This window comes from Polistes canadensis, unplaced genomic scaffold (genome assembly GCF_001313835.1).
Source record: "Polistes canadensis isolate GaletaPanama2010 unplaced genomic scaffold, ASM131383v1 scaffold_285, whole genome shotgun sequence".
NCBI lineage: Eukaryota > Metazoa > Arthropoda > Insecta > Hymenoptera > Vespidae > Polistes > Polistes canadensis.
Window position 1 is genome coordinate 160413 of NW_014569832.1, and position 20272 is coordinate 180684.

At 40.0% G+C, this 20272-nt stretch overlaps 1 protein-coding gene across 3 annotated transcripts; it reads left to right on the forward strand.

The window, feature by feature from the left end:
* The first annotated feature begins 440 nt into the window (after nucleotides 1–440).
* On the forward strand, nucleotides 441–15389 carry LOC106791108 (LIM/homeobox protein Lhx5). Of its 3 annotated transcripts, none has more exons than XM_014756499.1 (8): nucleotides 441–1005; nucleotides 4167–4359; nucleotides 11263–11495; nucleotides 12615–12839; nucleotides 13605–13846; nucleotides 14054–14333; nucleotides 14544–14732; nucleotides 14944–15389. In XM_014756499.1, the coding sequence occupies exons 2-8, from the start codon at nucleotides 4187–4189 to the stop codon at nucleotides 15057–15059; spliced, it is 1458 nt and encodes a 485-aa protein (XP_014611985.1). In that variant the 5' UTR covers nucleotides 441–1005; nucleotides 4167–4186; the 3' UTR covers nucleotides 15060–15389. The 3 variants fall into 3 exon arrangements, with proteins under 3 accessions (XP_014611985.1, XP_014611987.1, XP_014611988.1); XM_014756501.1 differs by having other exon boundaries at nucleotides 14565–14732; XM_014756502.1 differs by having other exon boundaries at nucleotides 12636–12839.
* The last annotated feature ends 4883 nt before the right edge of the window (nucleotides 15390–20272 follow it).

Below are 20272 nucleotides of genomic sequence, written 5' to 3' on the forward strand. Positions count from 1 at the left end.
TTTTTTTATATTATTATTATTATAGATCGAAATAATAATATAATACACTGTAGCGTTGACCGAGCTGATAAATGCATACCATTTTTCATTTGATATTTGGATTTTTCACGCGTCAATGTGTTGGATGGTACGATTTTGAATAAGGGTGGTATCAAGGATATATATTATTTCATCTTTTCTTAACGAGGATTATTCTGATATGCTCGAGGGTATAATTGATACGGTCGACTATCGGCCGGAACTCGTCCTTCTTGTCGCCATGATCGTCGGTAAATTGGTTTCGTCTTTCTTGTCGTGGACAAGATCATAGTGCGAGCCTTGTTATGCCTCGTCGTCGTTTGTTAAATCGTCGACCGGAGAAAGTAGAAGAAGAAGAGGAGGGGGAGGAGGAGGGGGAGGACGAGGAGGAGGAGGACGAGGAGGAGGAGGAGGAGGAGGAGGAAGAAGAAGAAGAAGAAGAAGAAAAGAGAAACATTCAACGTGAAAATTCAACGTACGCGCGAGATTGTGATTTATTCTGTGTATCGAAAAAAGAATTTGCGTGTTTAGTGAAGATCGAGGAATAAAAAACTCGAAATATATTATCGAATACAAGAGAGAGAGAGAGAGAGAGAGAGTAGAGAAAGAGAGGAAGAGGAAGAATAAAAAAAAAAGTCACGGCCGCGGGGGTGGGTAATAGTGTGAGAGTGCGATTTAACGCTCGTTGGGATTTTACCGCAGTAAAAGTGGGTGCACTGGGGCCCTCGGGACCGTTCGGCCGGTACGGGCCCGTGGAAGGTGGGCCTGCTGGTGGTGGTGGTGGTGGTGGTGTCGGTGGTGGAGGTGGTGGTGGGCCTGTCGAGGGAGCGGTGGCCGCTGTCGCGGCTGGGGAGGTGGAGGGCTACGGGAGCGCCGGTGGCGGTGGCGGTGGGCTGGCAGGGGGACCCGGGGGGGTTGGTACCCCCCGGATAAGGCTCGGCGGCTCTTGCTGCACGCGCCTTTCCGTCACCCAAGCTTGTAGCATAGGTAAGACACAACCCCCTTATTCTTTTTTCGACCTATATTCGATCTATCGATTCAGACCAAATCCCTTTTTTTTGTTTCACCCTTTTCTTACTATTATTTCTCCCAGGAATCCCGGCGCAACCCTTCCCCCCCGTTCCTTTCTTATTTTTCCTTCTCTATCTCCAACGAGATCTTCTTATTCTTTCAATTTCGGACGAAATTCGAATTTTTTCTTTCTATTAATTGTTCAAGAACTTCGTCTCTATCATATATTTGCGCGTTATAAATAATATTTGTCTTTGTTGTATACATATAGTATAACTCATATGCAATTATTTTTATCTTTCGCATCATTTTTCACGGAGAAAAAGTTTCCGTCGGCCACGGTCAAATAAACGTCTTCTCTTAAATCCTTTCATATATCGAATAAAAATAAATAAAGAAATAGACATTTTATCAAGAAGAACAATTACGACCAACATTTATTACCAACAATTACAACAAATGAATATAAATATCGAAAACTTTTCAATCTCGGAGTAATCAACGACGAAAGGGGTTGGCATGATTTAAACGTGCTATCAGAGTTGCATAGGAAAAGTAATATGCAATGATGTTGTCGCCATTTGTTTTCTTTTTGTGGGGGTAGAAGAAGAGAAAGAAAAAAATGGCGATCGTCGATTGGACAAAATCAGATTAACGAATCCGTTTTGTGGCAGGAAGCGAGTTCGAGCCGTGTACCTAATCCTAATTCTAATCTGATTTAGATGATTCCACTCCCTTCTAATATTTCTTTTTCTCATCCCTCTCCTATCAAACGAATAGGAAGAGACTCGAGGATAGGGGTTTTTTCTTTCTTAGGGACGAAGGTGCGAGTTCTATTTTTTTTATCGCGTTTTAGACATTTACAATTAGACTTTTATCGATGTTGGTCGTAATGATTTACGTGGTTGATGATTTTACGTGGCAATTTTATTACCTTTTTATGCCTTTTTATTTTGTTATTTTTCTTACTGAATTTTCTTCATCAAATAGATCTGAATATTTTTCTTTTTCTTCTTGCTTTTTTCCTATCATTTTTTAGTATCATCAGTTGTATCCTTTAGTAATTATAAGGAACGTTTTTACACCCTATCGAAAGCTTTGTTAAACTTCAAGGTGGTATAACTCGGTGAAAAGATACAGTAGGTAGTAAGAGTATCGATTTCGGTATCTAGAAAATTGAATTAGAAATATTATGTTTGTAAAATCGATAGGTATAGAAAAAAGTGGCCATAGGGTCAGAGATGAAAATGAAAGAAATGAGAGATGAAATTTTTGGTGTTTGAAAGAAACGCTTAAAGAAAAATGTCGTCTCAACGTAACGTCGAGTAAAATCTTTCAAGTGTCCTTCCTTTTTTTCCCTCATTTTCTCCATTCCAATCGAGACCTCTCACGAGGGATGAGATGCGCAAGGTCAGATCTTAAGGGTGGGAGGAGGGTTGCTAGGTTGACAAACCTTTTCAGGGGAGAGGGACTCCGCCCATTGGTGGAAACCACGAAAAAAGGACAGACAGAGAAATGGAGAGAGGGACGGTGGGAGGGAGGGAGGGAGGGAGGGAGGTAGAGAGAGAAAGAGAAAACCCACCGGAGGGTTTAGCGATGGCGATCAAAGCAAAACGGGAAAAGAGAGGAGAGTACAGTGAAAGAGGGAAAACGTAAAAGGGCAATCTCGTTCCTCGAATGTTAATTAACAATGAATAGTAATTATTGGTTCTCCAAAATCAAGCTCAAATTTTAGACCACAAAATTACCACCAAAAAAAAAGACAACAAAAATGTATTCCTTTCCTTTCTTTCTAAACAATTGTTCGTTCCTTAATTATAACAATAAATAAGTATTGTTGGTAAAAATATGTGGTAAAAAATGAAAAATTGGGCAACAATTGGTATTAAAAATGAACAGATTTGCCGATTTATTTTATCTCTCTGTTTATATCTCTATCTCTTTCTAAATAATTTCCTTTTCTTTCCTTTTTTTTTCCTTTTCTTTTGTTTTCTTTTAATCAAGGATCATGTTATAACACGTGACTACAAAGACACATGCTTTTTATGGTCGTGATTAGATTAGAATCATGGTAATTATAGCGTTACGACCAAGCGTTTACTCTTTTCGAATAATTTCTTTCCGGTGTTGGTAACTTTAAGCGATTAAGGTGATTTAATACATTTTTCTTTTTCCTTTTCTTTTTATATTATACCGTCTCTCTATCATAGAGATCTAATTAATCTAATTCTAACATCTAACTCTATAAAGGAAGTTAATAATTAATAAACAGCGTAATGTCAATGTTGACGATTATAAGTGATTTAAAAGGTTTTATTTTTTTTTGTCTATTAAAAAGTTTCTATTACACGAGATCTAGTCAATGTAATTCTAATATAATTTCATAAGAATTATTCAATAATAGAATTAATAACTAATACATTTAATTGACATTTATCAATTAATTTAATCAAAAGTTTAGGAAAAAAGTGTACGATCGATCAACAGGTGTTATTTTATTTATTTCATTACTAAACAAACATAGATTTATAATATTTTTATTGTTATCCTTATTTTCTAGTCAATTTTGTAGACCGAAGAAAGAGTAACTATCAAAATTGGAAACGAGACCTGACATTTCTCCGATCGTAAACATAATCGACTATAATATATCATAAAGTTTACATATAGATCTTGCTTTGGCATATAATCCGAACGAACGGAATTAATGTTTGAAACTAATCGATAATTCCTCGTGCTAAATACATAGATAAAATGCATTCATTATATAGAAAGTGAGCCGTCCGTTTGAAAGGGTTATTTGTTTGTCGCCGTTCATTCACTTGAAATGGGAAAGGATAACTATATATATATGTATAAATATCGTTTGATATTCGTAGAATTTGTTTTTCCTGGAATATTTATCGATGGAATAAATAAACGATTTGGAAATTGCCGAGTCCATCCAGTGTAGGAACGAACGACGACGCGATAACCGAATTCGATTTAACGAAAATTTCCTATCGAATTTTCTACGAACGATTAAATTGTTAATAATGGTAAGATGGAAAGAAAGAGCGTAGCAGTAGGGCTAATATTTCAAAGAATAATAATTATCCTCCGATCGTTTATTAACGCGTTGATTTTTGTTTGAGAAGCAGGAAGACGAGGTTTGGCGATGCTCCTGTCATGTGCAGGATGCGAGAAACCGATACTGGATCAGTACATGCTCAACGTTTTGGATCGAGTATGGCATGCCCAGTGTGTTCGCTGTTTCGATTGCGGATCGGCGTTACAGGACAAGTGTTACTCCAGGGAAGCAAAACTTTTCTGCAGGGAAGACTTTTTCAAGTAAGTTTTTATTTATCTTACGGAGAGATAGCAAACATTTGCTTATTCGCGTCTACCTACGATATTACCTATTGCAAGAAATATTTGCAATTAAGGAATCAATCGAAATATCCTTTTTATTCTAGTATTTACGCGTCCAGGTAAGAAGAAAGATTCTCGAGGATGCTGCGTTTTCTTTTTGTTATTCTCTCTCTTCCACGCCTCTCACCTTTTTGCCGATCCTGGCACGAACCGCAAGGAACGATCGGTATTCGTGGCTCCCTTTTTATGTCCCCGAGACAACACTGTTCGCCGAGAGAAAAAGGCCTCTCCTGACGAACAGGAAGGAGGAGAATCCTTGACATTTTCTCACATCGCTTGCTTGGCCAATCGCAGGCGCCATTTCGCTCGACTTTGCAATACAATTAACATTAGAATCAAAATTACAATAGAGTTACTCTATCTACTCCTGGGGGTCTAGGTTTTATTACGAGTTCGTTCAACCGCTACCAACTATTTTTATTCCTAGCGTAATCGTCTCTACGTAATCGTCTCTACGTAATCGTCTCTACGTACTCTCGCTAGCTTTATCTCTAGGATAAGCTTTCCCGATAACGTCGGTCGCAGTTTAAACCTATACGTAGTATGTACCTATGTATTTTCGATTTACATATGTGCGGTTACACGATACGCCGCGCCGTCGGATTCTCCGATTGTTCACACTTTATATTTTTTACAACATTTACGAACAACATAATAAAAAGAAAAACTCGATAGATCAATAATGAAATGATCCTAAGAAAAGAGGAATTAGAGATAGAAGAAGAGAGAGAGAGAGAGAGAGAGAGAGAGAGAGCTAGCGAGCGAGCGAGCGAGCAAAGAAGAATCCTCGAAGCGAGAGAGGCCTTGACATTTGCCGAAGAAATTGGTTTAAAGCGTGAACGCAAGGCCGGATCTCTCTCTCTCTCTCTCACAATCAGTGCAAGTCCTCGCCAGCATCCGAGAGTTTTTTGTAGGAAAGAACGAAAGAGTTCGGTAACAGAAATCGCTCTCTAGGAAAAACTTACCTGCGATTGACTTTAATTAATTGTTGACACGTAACGAAGCGATTGACCCGCTTAAACGCGGACTCTCAGAGGTAACGACGAAAAACGATGGTTTACTTTCTTGTCGAGGGGGCCTCTCCTCTTAGGAGGAGTACCACCGAGCTTCGATACTTTTACGGCCGATTACCGTCGCGTTCGGTTAAACTTATCGCGTTCCTACGTCTACAATATACACGGCAATATTTCTTTTTTTTCTTTTTTCTTCTTTTATTATCTATCATATTCGTAAGAAGGATAAATGTGCATTTAGAAGAGTTTCCCTTTTTGTTGCTAAATTTGCGACGAAAGTTTTCTTCTTTCTTGACTTCTGGAAGTGATGAACGATCCCCTTTGTGGCTAAGGACCGTATAGATGGAGCGCACAGTGTGGGAGGGAGACCCTTTGATACTTATACGAACGAGCGTATAACGAACGTGTTGTGTACTTTACGACTTACTTTGCATTTTATCCCTATGAAAAATTCATTAGCTGCTTGAGAGAAGACGAGCTGAGCGCGCACCCGGCAGCGTGTATTCCTTTTCGAATTTCTTCTATCTTTCCTTTTCGCGTTTATTTCCTACCGATAATATATTTATATACCTATCTATTGACATTTTTGGAAAGAATAATTTGCCCCAATAGAAATGGTACACACGTTTGATAAATAAGACAAAACGTTTGTCTTAAAACGTTATTAATAACATGCCTATATAACGTATGTATTATAGAAACGTGTTAAATTAATATACAATACGTATCTACATTAGCGACTATATTTTAAGATAGGAGAGAGAAAAGCAGAAGTGCTTATATTCGTTAATCCTCGCATGCATTAGCACCGGTCGTGCGGTCTCTCTTCTCTTCTTTTAAAACGTTGCTTGCTGTTTCACCGCGTAAATGATTTATCTTGTTTACTTAGTCGTTCCTCGGATCTACATACATTCCAACGAATAACTTTAAATCATATTTCGCTGAGTGGATAAAATAAAAGCTGTCGGGGATATATTTTATATAATATTATATACTAAAGTGTCACATTAGGAGGGATATATAAAATCTATTATTTAACGAGGGCTAATATGCATATCCAAAAATAGTTTTATCGTATAGGGGATTTGTAACAATAGCTGCACTTTCTTCGAATAAATAAGAGCAACGCGAGCGTAGAGAAACATTCGGCGGGGCAATCTGCATATAAATGAAGACGCGTAAGAGAAAAGAAAAAAAGTCTTGCGTGGAAATGACTGCAGCCTCTATCGTAATCATCCTCTCTGCCCTCCATCCCCGTGTGCATCTGTTTCATTCTGTAACACCTCCGGGAGGTCCAGGGGAAACGGTACGCGCGGTTATGGTAACCGGCTCTACGAGTCGCAGCAGCAAGGTCCTTAAAGGTCGATAATGGCCGGTGGGGTCCCAAAAGGGTCCAAAAGATCAAAAGGACCGATGATGTGTCCCCGTTTTGGTCCCGCGCGCTAGTAAGCCCCGGTCGATGCCCTCTCTTGTATATCCGCTCTAAATTATTACCATAAAATATGGTTCCGGTTGCTCCCGAAATTCTTGATGAAAACATTATCCTACGCAGAGCATTGCTTCGCCAATGCGCGTCAATTATCTTACCTTATTCCTCCTTTACGCACGATGTTTTTTCTACCGTTACTTTTAAATCCACCCCAAGCACCCATAAATAAAATCATTCCTACTACCGCTATCTTTTTCTTCTTCGCTGCTTATTATCGATTGTGTTTTCACCTTGAAGTTATCTCGCGTGAGATAAGATCGCTTGATCACGAACCGTCAAAATGGCCGATTGATATCGTCAAATTTCCAAGCAAAGTTTTTTCCTTGCGCCGACAAAACAATGCGATAAGAAATAGTTAAAGATTCTTCAACTTGGTATAGTAGAAGAAGACGAATAATAGGAAAGCTCGAAGAACAAGCTTTTCTGGTATCTGAGAAGTAGTTGAAGTCTATTGTCCTTGTTTTCCCAATGTAGTCTTCGGCAGCATGTTACTGGGCATCGTTTCTCTCTCTCTCTCTCTCTCTCTCTCTCTCTCTCTCTCTCTCTCTCTCTCTGTTCCTCTCGTTCGCTTCTTCATCTTCATCATCTCGAGGAGCCCCATGCCCGTCGAAACTCGAACGTGGAAACATTATAAATGCGCCGTGACGCCCGCTTCGAGCCGTAGGAGAAGTTTGTTGGGCGTGACGAGGCCGCCACGGTTACTAAGAGTGAGAGAGGAGTCGATATGTTGTTTCCTTTCTAGGAAGGTCCATCGAGATGCGTCGAAGAAGAGGACGTTTTTGCCAGGCACTGCTTTCTTGCGTCATACGTGCCGCAACAGTGACGAAGGAAAATGCACCAGAGAAATAGAGTGAGAGAAGAACAAATGTCTTAAATGTACGAGAACCAAGTTGACCATGTGGACGATTAATTGTGATGGATTTCTTCATTGTTATTTATTTATTAGGCCTATCATCAATTTTATTGGGCTACAATTCGTATACCTACCTACCTACCTGCTGCTAAATTAATGAAGGAAATATAAGAAAAGAGAGAGAGAGAGAGAGAGAGAGAGACACCGAAAACGTTCTTGACCAATTTTAAGATTAATTCTCATTGATTATCTTATCTCTTTTTTTTTGTAAAACAAATGTTTTTCGATTCGAAATCAATTTTGTAGTAAACTTTTTCGAGAGAAGAGTAGGTAAATGCGTGATTTTACAAATACGAACATATGCACGAGTGTGTGTGTACCAATCTATACATGAAATTGCATTATATCGACCCTCGTTCGTACCATTCGATGGCATCAAACAAAGAGAGAGAGAGGCACCGAGGCACCGGTTGCTCTCACATCGGTATCCTAGGAAAATTAAGCGTTCAAACACTCGAAGAGCTTCCCTCGGCGCGTCAAGTTGATCGTTCGAGCACGTTCGAGGATCCTCAATAACATCGGGGATATAATCTTGAACAAATTCGAAGCTTTGCTACGAGTCTCTTTCTCTGTCTTGCCCTCGCATTCATTTCTCGATTCGATTGGCAACCAACTGGAAGGATTTCAATGATCAAACTTCCAAGTTTTAACCCTTCCAACGCTATTCGCGTTTTTCATCGTTTTTGGAAGAAGGCCATTTCATATCTATTGGAGCTTTTTCTTTTTCTTTTTTTTATTATAGACAACTCGTTTATTTATTCCTCTCCGTACATTTTTGATGGTGTAATCGCTCGGCGCGCGGCAATATTATTGCGAACAAAAGATTCGTAAAAAAGCTAAAAAGAAGAAATTATAAGAAATTAGTATCGAGACCTTGACCTTCCTACTCGAATGAGCTCGAATACGTGCCGACGATGACGACGAGATGATAATAATAATTGGATTTCGTTTCATCTCTCTCTCTCTCTCTCTCTCTCTTTCTTTCTTTCGATCAAGGAGACCAGAAATTGGAACAAAGAGATGTTTCGGTGTTTCTCGGTAGTAGTAGGGGCATTTAAAACAGCAGTTACTCGTTAGGTTCGCAGTTAGAGTTAGAATTTGACAAGCCAGGCTTATAGTTTTGAAATCCGCGCAAACTGGTTAGCCCAAATAGTTAAGAAAAGAAGAAATGATTTCTTTGAATAGTGGTCGAGAGGCCAGCTAGAAACTTTTGGTCAACCCTATACTCGCTTACTCGAGATGAACTCTAGGACTGGAGAGCAGAAAGTGAGAAGGAAAGGATTAACGAAAAGGTTCTAAGCTACCCGACGGGACATAAATTTCTATCTGTCGTTTGGTTCTACCTTCGCGTCACGTGTATAATCTACGTCTAACTGTTTGACTCTTTCGAAATGATATCTAATTTCAAATGTACGATCTTGTTGAAAAAAATATTTTTAACAGGATTTTTTCTCGAGATCATCGATTTAATGCGATTTATATGTTAACAATGAATTTTTTATTCGGTTAAATGACACACGTTTATTAATGAAGTTTACTAATGAAATAATACACTTGTTCATCATAATCATTGAAATTGATGCTTAAAAAGAAGGACGAATCGGAGAATTTGCTTACCCCAAATAAACTGTTTCCATAGAAATAATATCGATAACTGGTCAACGATTCGGAAACGTTCCCTTATTCTATCTTCCTCGGTACCTTTTGGGACCGTGGCAAATCGTCGAACAGTCCCACCCCCTTTTTTTTCCTTCTTTCTTCCTTCAAACTTCGGACCCGCCTGTCCTATATTTCTCTCGACTACATCCGAGAATTCCAGTGTCCGTGCTTCTCTTTACGTTTCTCCTCTTTAAGGGTAACTTCCATCTCTCTCGAAGAAGAGCCCGCGTAAGCCTTTCTATTAATGATTTTTTTACGGGCCCAGCCTCCCGTTTCCTTCTTTTTCCTTCGACGAGAACGAAGAGAAAGGTTGCTGCCGATGCCTCCAGGCATGATTTCCAGGTAGAAAATCAACAAATAAAATAACTCCGGAACCAAGAATTTCGTCTACGCGAGTTAACACTGCGCGCACCTCTAATTGCTCTGTTATTAATTAAATAATTCCTGTTATTAACTTTAACGTGCGCAGAGAGCTCTCTTATTTGTTTAAAAAAATAAAAGAAACGATTATCGCTCAAGGGGTTGAATGTAAACGGGGGTGAGAAAGTAAAAAGAAAGAACAAAATTTAACGACTATCATTCGCCGGGCAATCTTCCGGTTGCTTCTGGTTTTTACCAACTCTTTCGATTGTTTCATTTTTTCAGGCGTTAATGATATTGGACAGCTTGATGAATAGTTTAGAAAAAAATTGTTGCGTTGCGTTATTTTGATTATACAGTAGAGCTTTGGATATCGTGTAATCATTCGGACGTATTTCATTTATTGCGGATGAGAGAGAGAGAGAAAGAGAAAGAGAGAGAGAGAGAGAGAGAGAGAGAGAGAGAGAGAGAGAGAGAAGTGTGTAGTGCCTCGAGAACTTTGCCATGGAAGTGTGTCGATATTATATTCATTAGGTTTTAGATTAACGGTGATCTTCAGTTGCCTTGGAGCTATCACGCGATATTCCTTCCTTCGATTTTCTTTGGCCGATCTTTTTGTTCTACGGGCTGGGGGATAATTATTACTCTTGTCAAACGATACGTCGAAGAGCAAACACCGTTCAACATTTCGAACGGGTGTTACACGTTTTATTGCAACGATCGATATAATTATTACCTTTATTCGGATCGATAGGATGCGATTATTTTATTGAGACGTTTGCCACGATTACGGCTTCTTTTTATCGGCTTATATTTGATAGATGAATAGACACGCTTCGAGATTGTTTTTTAACATTTTTTCAGACAGCTGGAGTATAATCGCTATGAAAGGATGATTTTTCGATTAGTTTTTTTATATCCTTCCGATGATGGCTTCAATTCGCTTCATTAAAACAGGTGTACGTTTGAAGGATGAATATCGTTTTGTTTGTAAAAATTACTTTTTAACATTCGTCCGATTGAGACAGGTGTACCAATCATGAATACCAAATACGTATAAGTAAGAATCCTTCCAAGGATGACATAACTTTTCAATTTTCTCCATCATTTTCCGTCGTTGTAAAGATCGAGCAAATTTATCCGATCGAGACAGGTGTGATCGGTTATGATCAATGAATCATTTCAAGGATGAATAACTCTGTCTATATCGTTGTTCATTTCTCACGATTGTAGAGATCAATCAAATTCGCTTGATCGAAACAGATGTACCAAGATAATAAAACGTATGATAATACGATCGAAGAGTAACTCGAATAACTTGGAGTTTTAATTGACTTTTGTTCGTTCCTATTTTTTTTTTTTTTTTGTTTATTTTCTTTTTCTCGTAGACGATACGGAACGAAATGCGGCGGATGTCTTCAAGGTATCGGACCGCAGGATCTAGTGAGGAAGGCAAGGGACAAGGTTTTCCACCTGAATTGCTTCACCTGCGTGGTCTGTCGAAAGAAGATGAGCACTGGAGAGGAACTCTACATTCTGGACGACAACAAATTCGTTTGCAAGCAAGACTACATGTCTGGCAAATCGATCCCAGATACTCATCACGTGCATGGTCATCACGGTAAGTTTTTCATTCTTGGTTAGTCTCCCTTCTTATGAACACCCTATATATTATATTGTTCATTGGTATCAAACAATGGCGGACACTTAAACGATATAATATCTTATCTTTCATCGATCTTTCAATTTCGATTACGTCTAAGCAAGTATCAAAAATCATTAGTAAAACGCGTCTTCCAGTTAGACGTAATAAAAGTAAGAGAAATCGAACGTCAGACATCCCATGAGCCCCCGTCAAAATCTTTCCCTCGACCCACGGCGCCTCTGTTGTACCCCTTTGTATTTCTCTTAAGAAATAGAGAGAGAGAGAGGGAGAGAGAGAAAAAAAAGACAAGTTTGCGGTTTCGGTGTCGGCATCGAAGCGACAAAAGGCTGCCCCTGCTTAACGACCTTTCGGTTTTCGTTTCACGGCTTATATGTACGAGAACGAGCAGCTCCTCGTGAAACCGAGACGGCCCTAACCCCCTCGCCCCCACTGTTAACTCCCTCTCTCTCTCTTGTACACATACCGCATCGAGTCTCATACACGCATCGTGTTTTCACAGCTTGCCGCTGACACAGGGCTGAAACCCTGGCTTTCAACTACCCTTCCCCTCTCCCTTTCTTCTCATCTACATGTTCGAAAAGAGAGAGAGAGAGAGAGAGAGAGAGAGAGAGAGAACGATCCTGACTCCGTAAAATCCCTAGTGTTGGGCGCGTTGAACTGTGACCCCTTTCTCCAAACCCCCCGTTGACCCCCTTTAAAAAAATAACTCTCTGTCTCTCGACTTTGGCGCTTGGATTTTCCACTTTTTTCCGTTCCGTTCCGTTTTGTTCGAAATAGAAAGGCGAGAGAAAGAGAGAGACTTTTTTTCGCGTTAAGTCGAGTTTGGCGTGTTGCTTTTGGCAGATTTGTCAATTAGATTTCGTTCGGTGAATAAAATCAAATGGTAAATGTTACACTCTGATTTCTTTTCATCGGTATCAAGTAAGAATCGTTAAATTAATCGGTTAATATCGAATCTATGCTCGATTAAATGTCAGCCATTTTTGTAGACCAAAGAAAAAGAAAAAAAAAAAAGAGGAAGATAGATTTGAATAGGATTGATAACAATAATGCGATTCGGATCGTTCACGACAGAATCGTCCAACCTGTCGGCAGGAGGAGACTCTCTGATGGGTTCCGGATCGGAAGACGAGGACGAGGACGGTAGTGCGCACCATCATCATCATGGGGGCGTCGGTGGTACTCATCTTGGTTCGCACAATATGGGTCCTGGTGGACCAGGTGACCAAAGTGTTGGACACACCGGGGACCTACAGCTCGGGGCTGATCCTTGCAAGCAAGAGGACTCCGAGGATCAAGGTGAGTTATATTTCATTCGTTCATCCCTACGAAAATGACTAATCGTAAAACAAGAAGTTTGCTTGGCTAGCAAAAAATGAACTATCACACTTGGCTTATTTCCGATACCTGCAACTCATTCTAATTTCTATTCCGATCGATTAACATCTCAATCGAAAAGGGAGAAAAAAAAATAGCCTAGAAAATATTCTATAGCATTGTGTCACCCCAATTCCGAAGGACGTTCAAGGGTGGCTCGATGCTTACATCTTTCACTAGTTTACAAAAGCTCACGCGCAGGTCTTCCAACCATTATTCGCTCGCGTTGCTTTCATCGTCAACGTGACAATGAGAAAACGAGCAACACGCACGCACGCACGCACGCACGCACGCAGACATAAAACTCTACAAGTATGAAAGAAAAAGAAAAAGTAGAGGGTGCTTTTAAGGGGTAACCATACTCGATCGTAGCGACACTGTCCAAACATTTTCTTTGTCCCGTGGTTAAGACCTTTACCATGGTATATATAGATTATAAAACGAGTGTGTCAGACAGAGAAAGAGAGAGAGAGAGAGATTCTTCTGTGTATACTAACATAGTAACAGCTTATAGAGTGGGTATGGCTTTCAGTTTCATAGCATTCACCATAATCCAATGGGGTTTTCGAAAGGGATTGTCCTTAGAAGCCAGCCCTATACCTATAGATACGTTTTGGACGGTACTCTTTCCTTCCAAAAGAAAAGGTGATCCAATGGTGATCTCATAGCTGTGCTTCCGTTTAAAAGGTTCCCTAGATGGTGACCCAGAAACGAGAGACAGTCAAACGGAAAACAAGAGTCCCGATGGTGGTGCTGGTGGTGGAAGCGGGGATGGTGGTGCGGGATCCAAAAGACGAGGTCCCAGAACTACCATCAAAGCTAAACAATTGGAGATATTGAAGAACGCTTTCTCTTCTACACCTAAACCTACCAGGCATATCAGAGAACAATTGGCTAAGGAAACTGGATTACCCATGAGAGTCATACAGGTTGTTACCACTTTTTTTTCCCCCAATAGAGTGAATGCTGGAACAACCAAATTCTCATTTATTTTACAATATTTTCCTATTAAAAATGAATAACTAATAATGTGAATCGATGATGCAATAAATGAACCGACTCTGCGGTTGTTCCAGTGTTAAATATGGGATAGAGAACGGGACGGAGAAAGAGAGAGATTATTTTTGAATGTTTAGGTCTGGTTTCAAAACAAAAGGAGCAAAGAAAGAAGGTTGAAGCAATTAACGTCGATAGGTAGAAGTCCATATTATGCTGGCTCGAGAAAGATCCGAGGTTTCCCATTGAATTTAAATCCAGCTCTCGGAGGAGAGGACGGTCCACCGCCTAGTTTCGCGTATTTCGGTGATAAGTTTGAATTTGGTTATGGTAGTCCTGTTACGTTTCATCCGGAATTTTTCGGTGCTCATCCTCCACCTCATCCGCATGGACCACCTTTCGCTGGACCAGGTAATCCTGGTAAGTCGAAGACATTTCGTCAAAGTCTCAATTACTTTTTCAATGATTTCCCAACTATAAATGGATAGAGTCGAATTTAGTTGCTTTGCCAACGTGCGCGATCATTTTATATTTATTGGGATTAGTATAATAAACAAAAAATAAGAAAAGAAGTTGAAAGAAGCAGCCGGTTTCGGAGATGGCCGGGCGGATACGATCTTCTCTGAGCAGTACGTAATCTGTTCTTGACAGGTCTAGACCCAGCCAGTTTAGCGGGTATGGCAGCAGCAGTGGCGGTGACAGGGGAGTACCCACCTCCGGGTGCGGGAGGTGGTCCTCCGGAATTTCTCACAGGGCCCCCTGGGCAGGGGCCTCCTGCACCCACTGGTGGCAGCCCCGGAGAGTTCCTAGCACCTTCAGGTCAGATTTTCATTATTAACATCTACGAGTAATCCTTTCTTTTATTCAATTACTTTCCTTTGCCTTTACTGAAAATTGCCTATACGAAAGAAATTTGCTACATCTTTTTTTTTCCTCCCTCTCCAGTTCGTTGGTTCGCAATTTTCCTTAGTAAAAAAAAAAAAGTCATATTAATTCGTAACGACGATGATGGTTGAAACGATGTTCGCAGGTGGAGCGCAGGGTAATCCTAGTGGAGGAGGAAACGGTGGAGGACCAGGCGGGGGTGGTGGTGGGGGTGGGTTCCTCGAGCCTCACCAGATGCAGAGCGAAGGTCTAGCCTGGTAGTACGAGTTTTAATTACAACAAACACTTACACACACACACACACACACACATGAAACAAAAAACGCGTCATTCTCGTTTCCCTCCAAACTATGAAATAATAATAATTAGCGATTGAACAGGTAAGACAAAAATTGAACATTTTTCAAACTTTCGTGAACGATTGGTTGGCCATATTTCAACGCGCTAATTCGTGCGATTAAAAATGAAACAAACGTAAGGATAAACTCGACGACTTTTCGCGTGTGCTACTACTCGTTTTCTGTATAAAAAAAGAATATTATTGATAACGAAAACCATTATTATTATTATTATAAAGAAAAGCGACGACTTATTTAAACGAAAAATGTTTCTTCTTTTGTCGCTTCAAACTTTTTTATTAATTAATTAATTAATTAATTATCTATAGTATTATTATTATAGCAGTCGACGCGACGACGTTGATGTTACTATTTTATATTATTACTATTATATTATTATTAATTTTTATTAAAATTTTTAATATTAATTTTATATGAATTATTTCCTATTAATTATATTAATACTATATTATTATTATTATATATTATTGTGTATAAAATATTGAAGATCCTCTATCGTGTAATATTGTACCATCTTTGTTGATTAATTTCGAAGGTTATTTTGCGAAACACCTTGTAGATATCCGCTGTTGTATACACTCGAGACGTATACGTTTCGCGGGACACACGTTCGCTATCTCACAAAAGTACACGTACACTCATACTACACACAAATGCATACATCTAAACCCACCCACACACACACAGACACACACACACGTTGTACTAATTAATTATTACAATTATAAATATAAATAGGAACGTGTAATCTGTAATTGTTAAGGCGGCGTTCGATGTAAATAACATTGTCTTTCGCATGCGAGCGGATTATAAAAAAAGAAATAAATTCGAGAATGTGAAGGATAGAAATAAAAAAAAGAGAAAGTCAAAATATGAAAATAATAATAATAAAATTAGTTACGAGAGAGAGAGAGAGAGAGAGAGAGAGAGAGAGAGATGATAATGATTTCTTTATAAAGAAATATTAGAATATATGTATTGTAAAGGCAACGTTTTGAAGAGAGAGAGAGAGAGAGAGAGAGAGATGCGACGTATATATATAAAAACAAAAAAAAACATTATAGAAACAAAATGGAAAGAAGCAAACACGAAGAACAGACCGCCGCGCGCAATGCGTAATGATTATAAATATTATTATAATAAACCACCTCGTATTTCCGTATATGCGCTTTGTGCAATCTAATTATCCTTCGTTCAAATGTCTCCTATGACGCTATTTCATTGATATTATTTTGGGTGCAGACGAATGAGAGGATTTTTTTATTGGAAACAGGTAAGAAATCTGTCACAGGTAATTTTTTGGCGCATATAAATGCACACAATGCATGTAATTAATTCTTAACTATGAAAAATCGTAGATCGAAAATATCATTTCATATATATATATATATAATTATTATATCTTTTGCAAATATAAAAATAAATGTCTCTGTGTGTTGTTTTCTATACATTTCGACAGGAAAATGTTGCCGCGCGTAGGATAAAGTAAAATAAATTGGCGAAAGAGTTGATCGACATTAAGAAAAATGAAGAAAATCCTTCACGCCAAGTGTTTCATTCCGTGAAAAGGAAAAAAAAAATCTGGAAACGTTTAAAGCTTAAGGGGTAGAAAACACCTGAGACCGTCGTCTTTCTCAATCGAATTTCTTTCTCCCCTTAAATCGTTGTCATGGTTGACGCAGATGCGTTGTTCGGAGAAATAAAGCGAAGAGTGTTAGTGCGTCGGTGTTGTAACATCGTTAGAGTTAGTAGCCGCAGCGTCGACTTTGACAACAAGCAAAAGGGGTGGTGGCTAGGTAGTGGATGCTTACCGAGCGAGAGGGACAGAGAATTCGTTTTCCTGGACATCTGGTCAATTCGATTTTGATGTGTTTCTGCCCAGAGGGTTTTCTTCGAGCGTTAGGATCATCGAGGTTCGCAGAGCTATCTTCGAAACAACAGTCCCATTGGGGATAAAAACGATGCCATGGTGTAGTTTCATCCCCTACGCGTTAGGGATCTGCTACACGGTGTATACATACTACAAACCCTTGCATGCTCCTAGATGTAACTTAGTACGGTAAGACAATGTCTCGCGGTAATTAAGTTGTTCTCGATAAGTTATCATCGGCCATCTTGTGTTTTTACTTTGATAGCAAGGTGGTGGTGGTGGTGGTGGTGGTGGTGGTAGTGGTAATCGTAGGCGATAGATGAAAAACGAATAGGATGTTATAACACGAAATGTTCAGTCTTCCGTGTAATGCGTGTCCTGTCGAGAGAGAAATATCAGTCGGGAGATTCGACAGATGCGTAGCCGCCTTGGTGGAACCCTCGGGAACTACCCTGCGGGATCCCGTGGGAGTTTGCTCCTAGGAACAAACCGTCCCAGGGGGTACTTCTAACGCTATTCCATCCCTACGTCGTATCGAGCCCTATCGTCGTCTCGTTTCCCCCGTGTATCTACCTACCTACCCTCCTCCCACCTAGATGCCTACAATACGTAGCTGGAGAAGTCTGCGAATTCCGGGCCGATGCAAGGCCCCGATGCAAGGCCCCGATGCAAGGACCGATTTAAGGTATCTATTACTTCACTGCGAATGTAGTTTTGTTTTTACCGATCGATAACATTTCCATTTCCTTATACAAATTTGCGTTGAAAAGCAAAAGAGTTCCCCGGGGAGAGGGTGGGGTGTCATAATAAGTAAAAGAGGAATAGAAGGGGGAGAAGGAAGGGACGCGTTACGGTCGAACGCGTTTCGGAGACTCACGTGTCCACGCACGTGTCGCAAAACGAGCTCCCGTCGTGTAAAAGCCCTCGTGTTTCGTCCTATCATTATGCAAGGAGGCCATACAAATCACGCCTTGCTTACCGCGCACGTTTCTGCTCGAATCTAACCAAAGCTTCCAATTAACTCTCCTCTCGCTCCTCGCGATTTTCCTTCTTTATAAACATCGACGTTCGAAACTTTGTCCCTTTTCGAGATCATCTTTTCTTCTCCCCCCCGATCCGAAGAATTTTCTAATACAAGGAGGAAAGAAAAGAGAAGAGAAGAGAAGAGAAGAGACGCGTTTCGTAGAAATCATTGAAGCTCGGTTTCTTACCTTTTCTCCAGAGTCGATCTTTTCTAAGAAACGAATGTCGACTTAGATCGAGCACACAATGGAACGACTCGCGGATAAAACGCGCGCCTTTTTTCCTTTTGCATTTCTCTCTCTCTCTCTCTCTCTCTCTCTCTCTCTCTCTTTTCTCGCTTCGGACGACGACGACAGAAGAACTATCTCGAACGACCTCCCGATGTTATGCCTGGCTTAGGCTAATCCAAAATCCGGATTACCCGTATCGTTCAGCTGGTCCTGTCTTACTTACAAACACATGCTTATTTGGATACATCGCACTCTGGCTGCTGCTTCTTCGCTTTTGTCGATGCAGAATTAATCTCGAGTAGAGAATACACCGAATGTTTATATGTTTACGCGTGTACAGTCACGAGGAGCCCCGTTCTATACACGTTAATATGATTCATACAAAATTGAACCATAATTCGATGAAAATAGATACTCCATTGATTAATTAACCTTGCGAAATAACTTTATCTATGCAGAAAATGTGCGGCATATGCATATTTGTACGCGTAGATATATGTATACGAGCATGAAACGGAAGTTCTTACGACGTTCTTATTATTAAGCACGATAATATATGTAAATGCATGACGTAGTGGACATATATATATGCAGACAGGCCTCTTATATTCAAGTTGTAAAGTATGCGAATTGTGCAAAGCATCGTTGTGTCGTGGAAGAATTTCAAATTTCAATTCCAACGGTAATGGAAGTGTTCTCGTGCACGAGAGTCACGCGGTCTCGTGGGATAGCGAAAAACGAGCACCAACTGCAACTCTGTTACTCGTTCTTCCTATTGTTGTCGTTATTATAGTTATTATCGTTATCGTTTGGTCGTTCGTCGATTTCGCGAAACACGGTGTGGTCTCATGTGGGAGCCAAGGATACTTTCCAAATTGTATTTACATTATATCACGTAAATGTATAATGAATCTCATTAAGATTGATACATTTTGCGAGACGGCGAATTCATTTTGATTTTCGTGTATTTTTAATTTGTTATTAACTTGCGTTAGTCCTCGATCTTGCTAATAATTGTCGTTTCTTCGGAAAAACGCGACTCTACTATCTTTCCTTCTGAATTTCGCTGAAATTAACGGAGATATTTGAATCGCGTTGAAACACCCTATACATATATATACAGGGGAAAGAATAAGGAAGCGCCTTTTGTCAAAAGAGAGTACCTCTACGCACGTACGAGTGATTTATACGACGCGTCGTATTTCCTCGAGAAAATTACTCTCCTACTGTGAAGCCCAAAGCTACGATAGGCCGTAAAATCTAACGATAATTTTATTATTATATGCGTTTGAACCTGAACACAGAGAGAAAAGCGTTACATACCATTCATAAACGCGTGCATAAATATATTCAATACATATATATATATATATATATATATAATGCGCGTATGTAATACACTATTTCTTGCAATTAATCCGATAGATAAAAAACAAAAGTATACAACTCGAGTGACCACAATCATCTCGAGTCTTTAGATCGGCACGATTTAACTATAAAACCGAATATAGCACCCCTTTTCAGCCGGTACGCTTATCGTTTAGAAACTACCCTTAGTCCCATTCGGGAGATAAGTATTTGCTATTTAAAATACCAGCTAGAGGAGAGAGTAGGGGTATGGAACCCTAAGATAAACTGTTCGTTGCATCGTCGAGGCTACCGACAGCGAGCGAACGAACGAACGAACGAATGAACGAACGAACGAACGAGCGAGAGAAAGATACAATTCGGAGGGGGTTGATTATAAACCGAAGGTATGAGGGTGAGGGAGGTAACGTGTAGCAACAGCAGCCACGGTGGTCCACCGTGAGGGTGGTTTATGGGGGGCTGTACCGAGCATTGTTGTATAAATAGGTTTGGCGAGTTAGGGGTTGCTACCCCCGAGGGAACTGCACATGTCCGCATCGATTATACCACCCCCGAGTCTCTCTTTCTCTCTCTCTTCACAGGCCTCTTCTCGATTCTCTGCCACAAGCAGAGGGGTGGCGTCAC

Excerpts from the sequence above, each read along its gene's own strand:
- LOC106791108 (XM_014756499.1), top strand. The coding sequence starts at position 4,187 with ATGCTCCTGTCATGTGCAGGATGCGAGAAACCGATACTGGATCAGTAC. Across the intron at positions 11,496-12,614 it reads TCACGTGCATGGTCATCACG|AATCGTCCAACCTGTCGGCA; the intron begins GTAAGTTTTTCA and ends CGTTCACGACAG. Across the intron at positions 14,334-14,543 it reads CGCTGGACCAGGTAATCCTG|TACGTAATCTGTTCTTGACA; the intron begins GTAAGTCGAAGA and ends TTCTCTGAGCAG.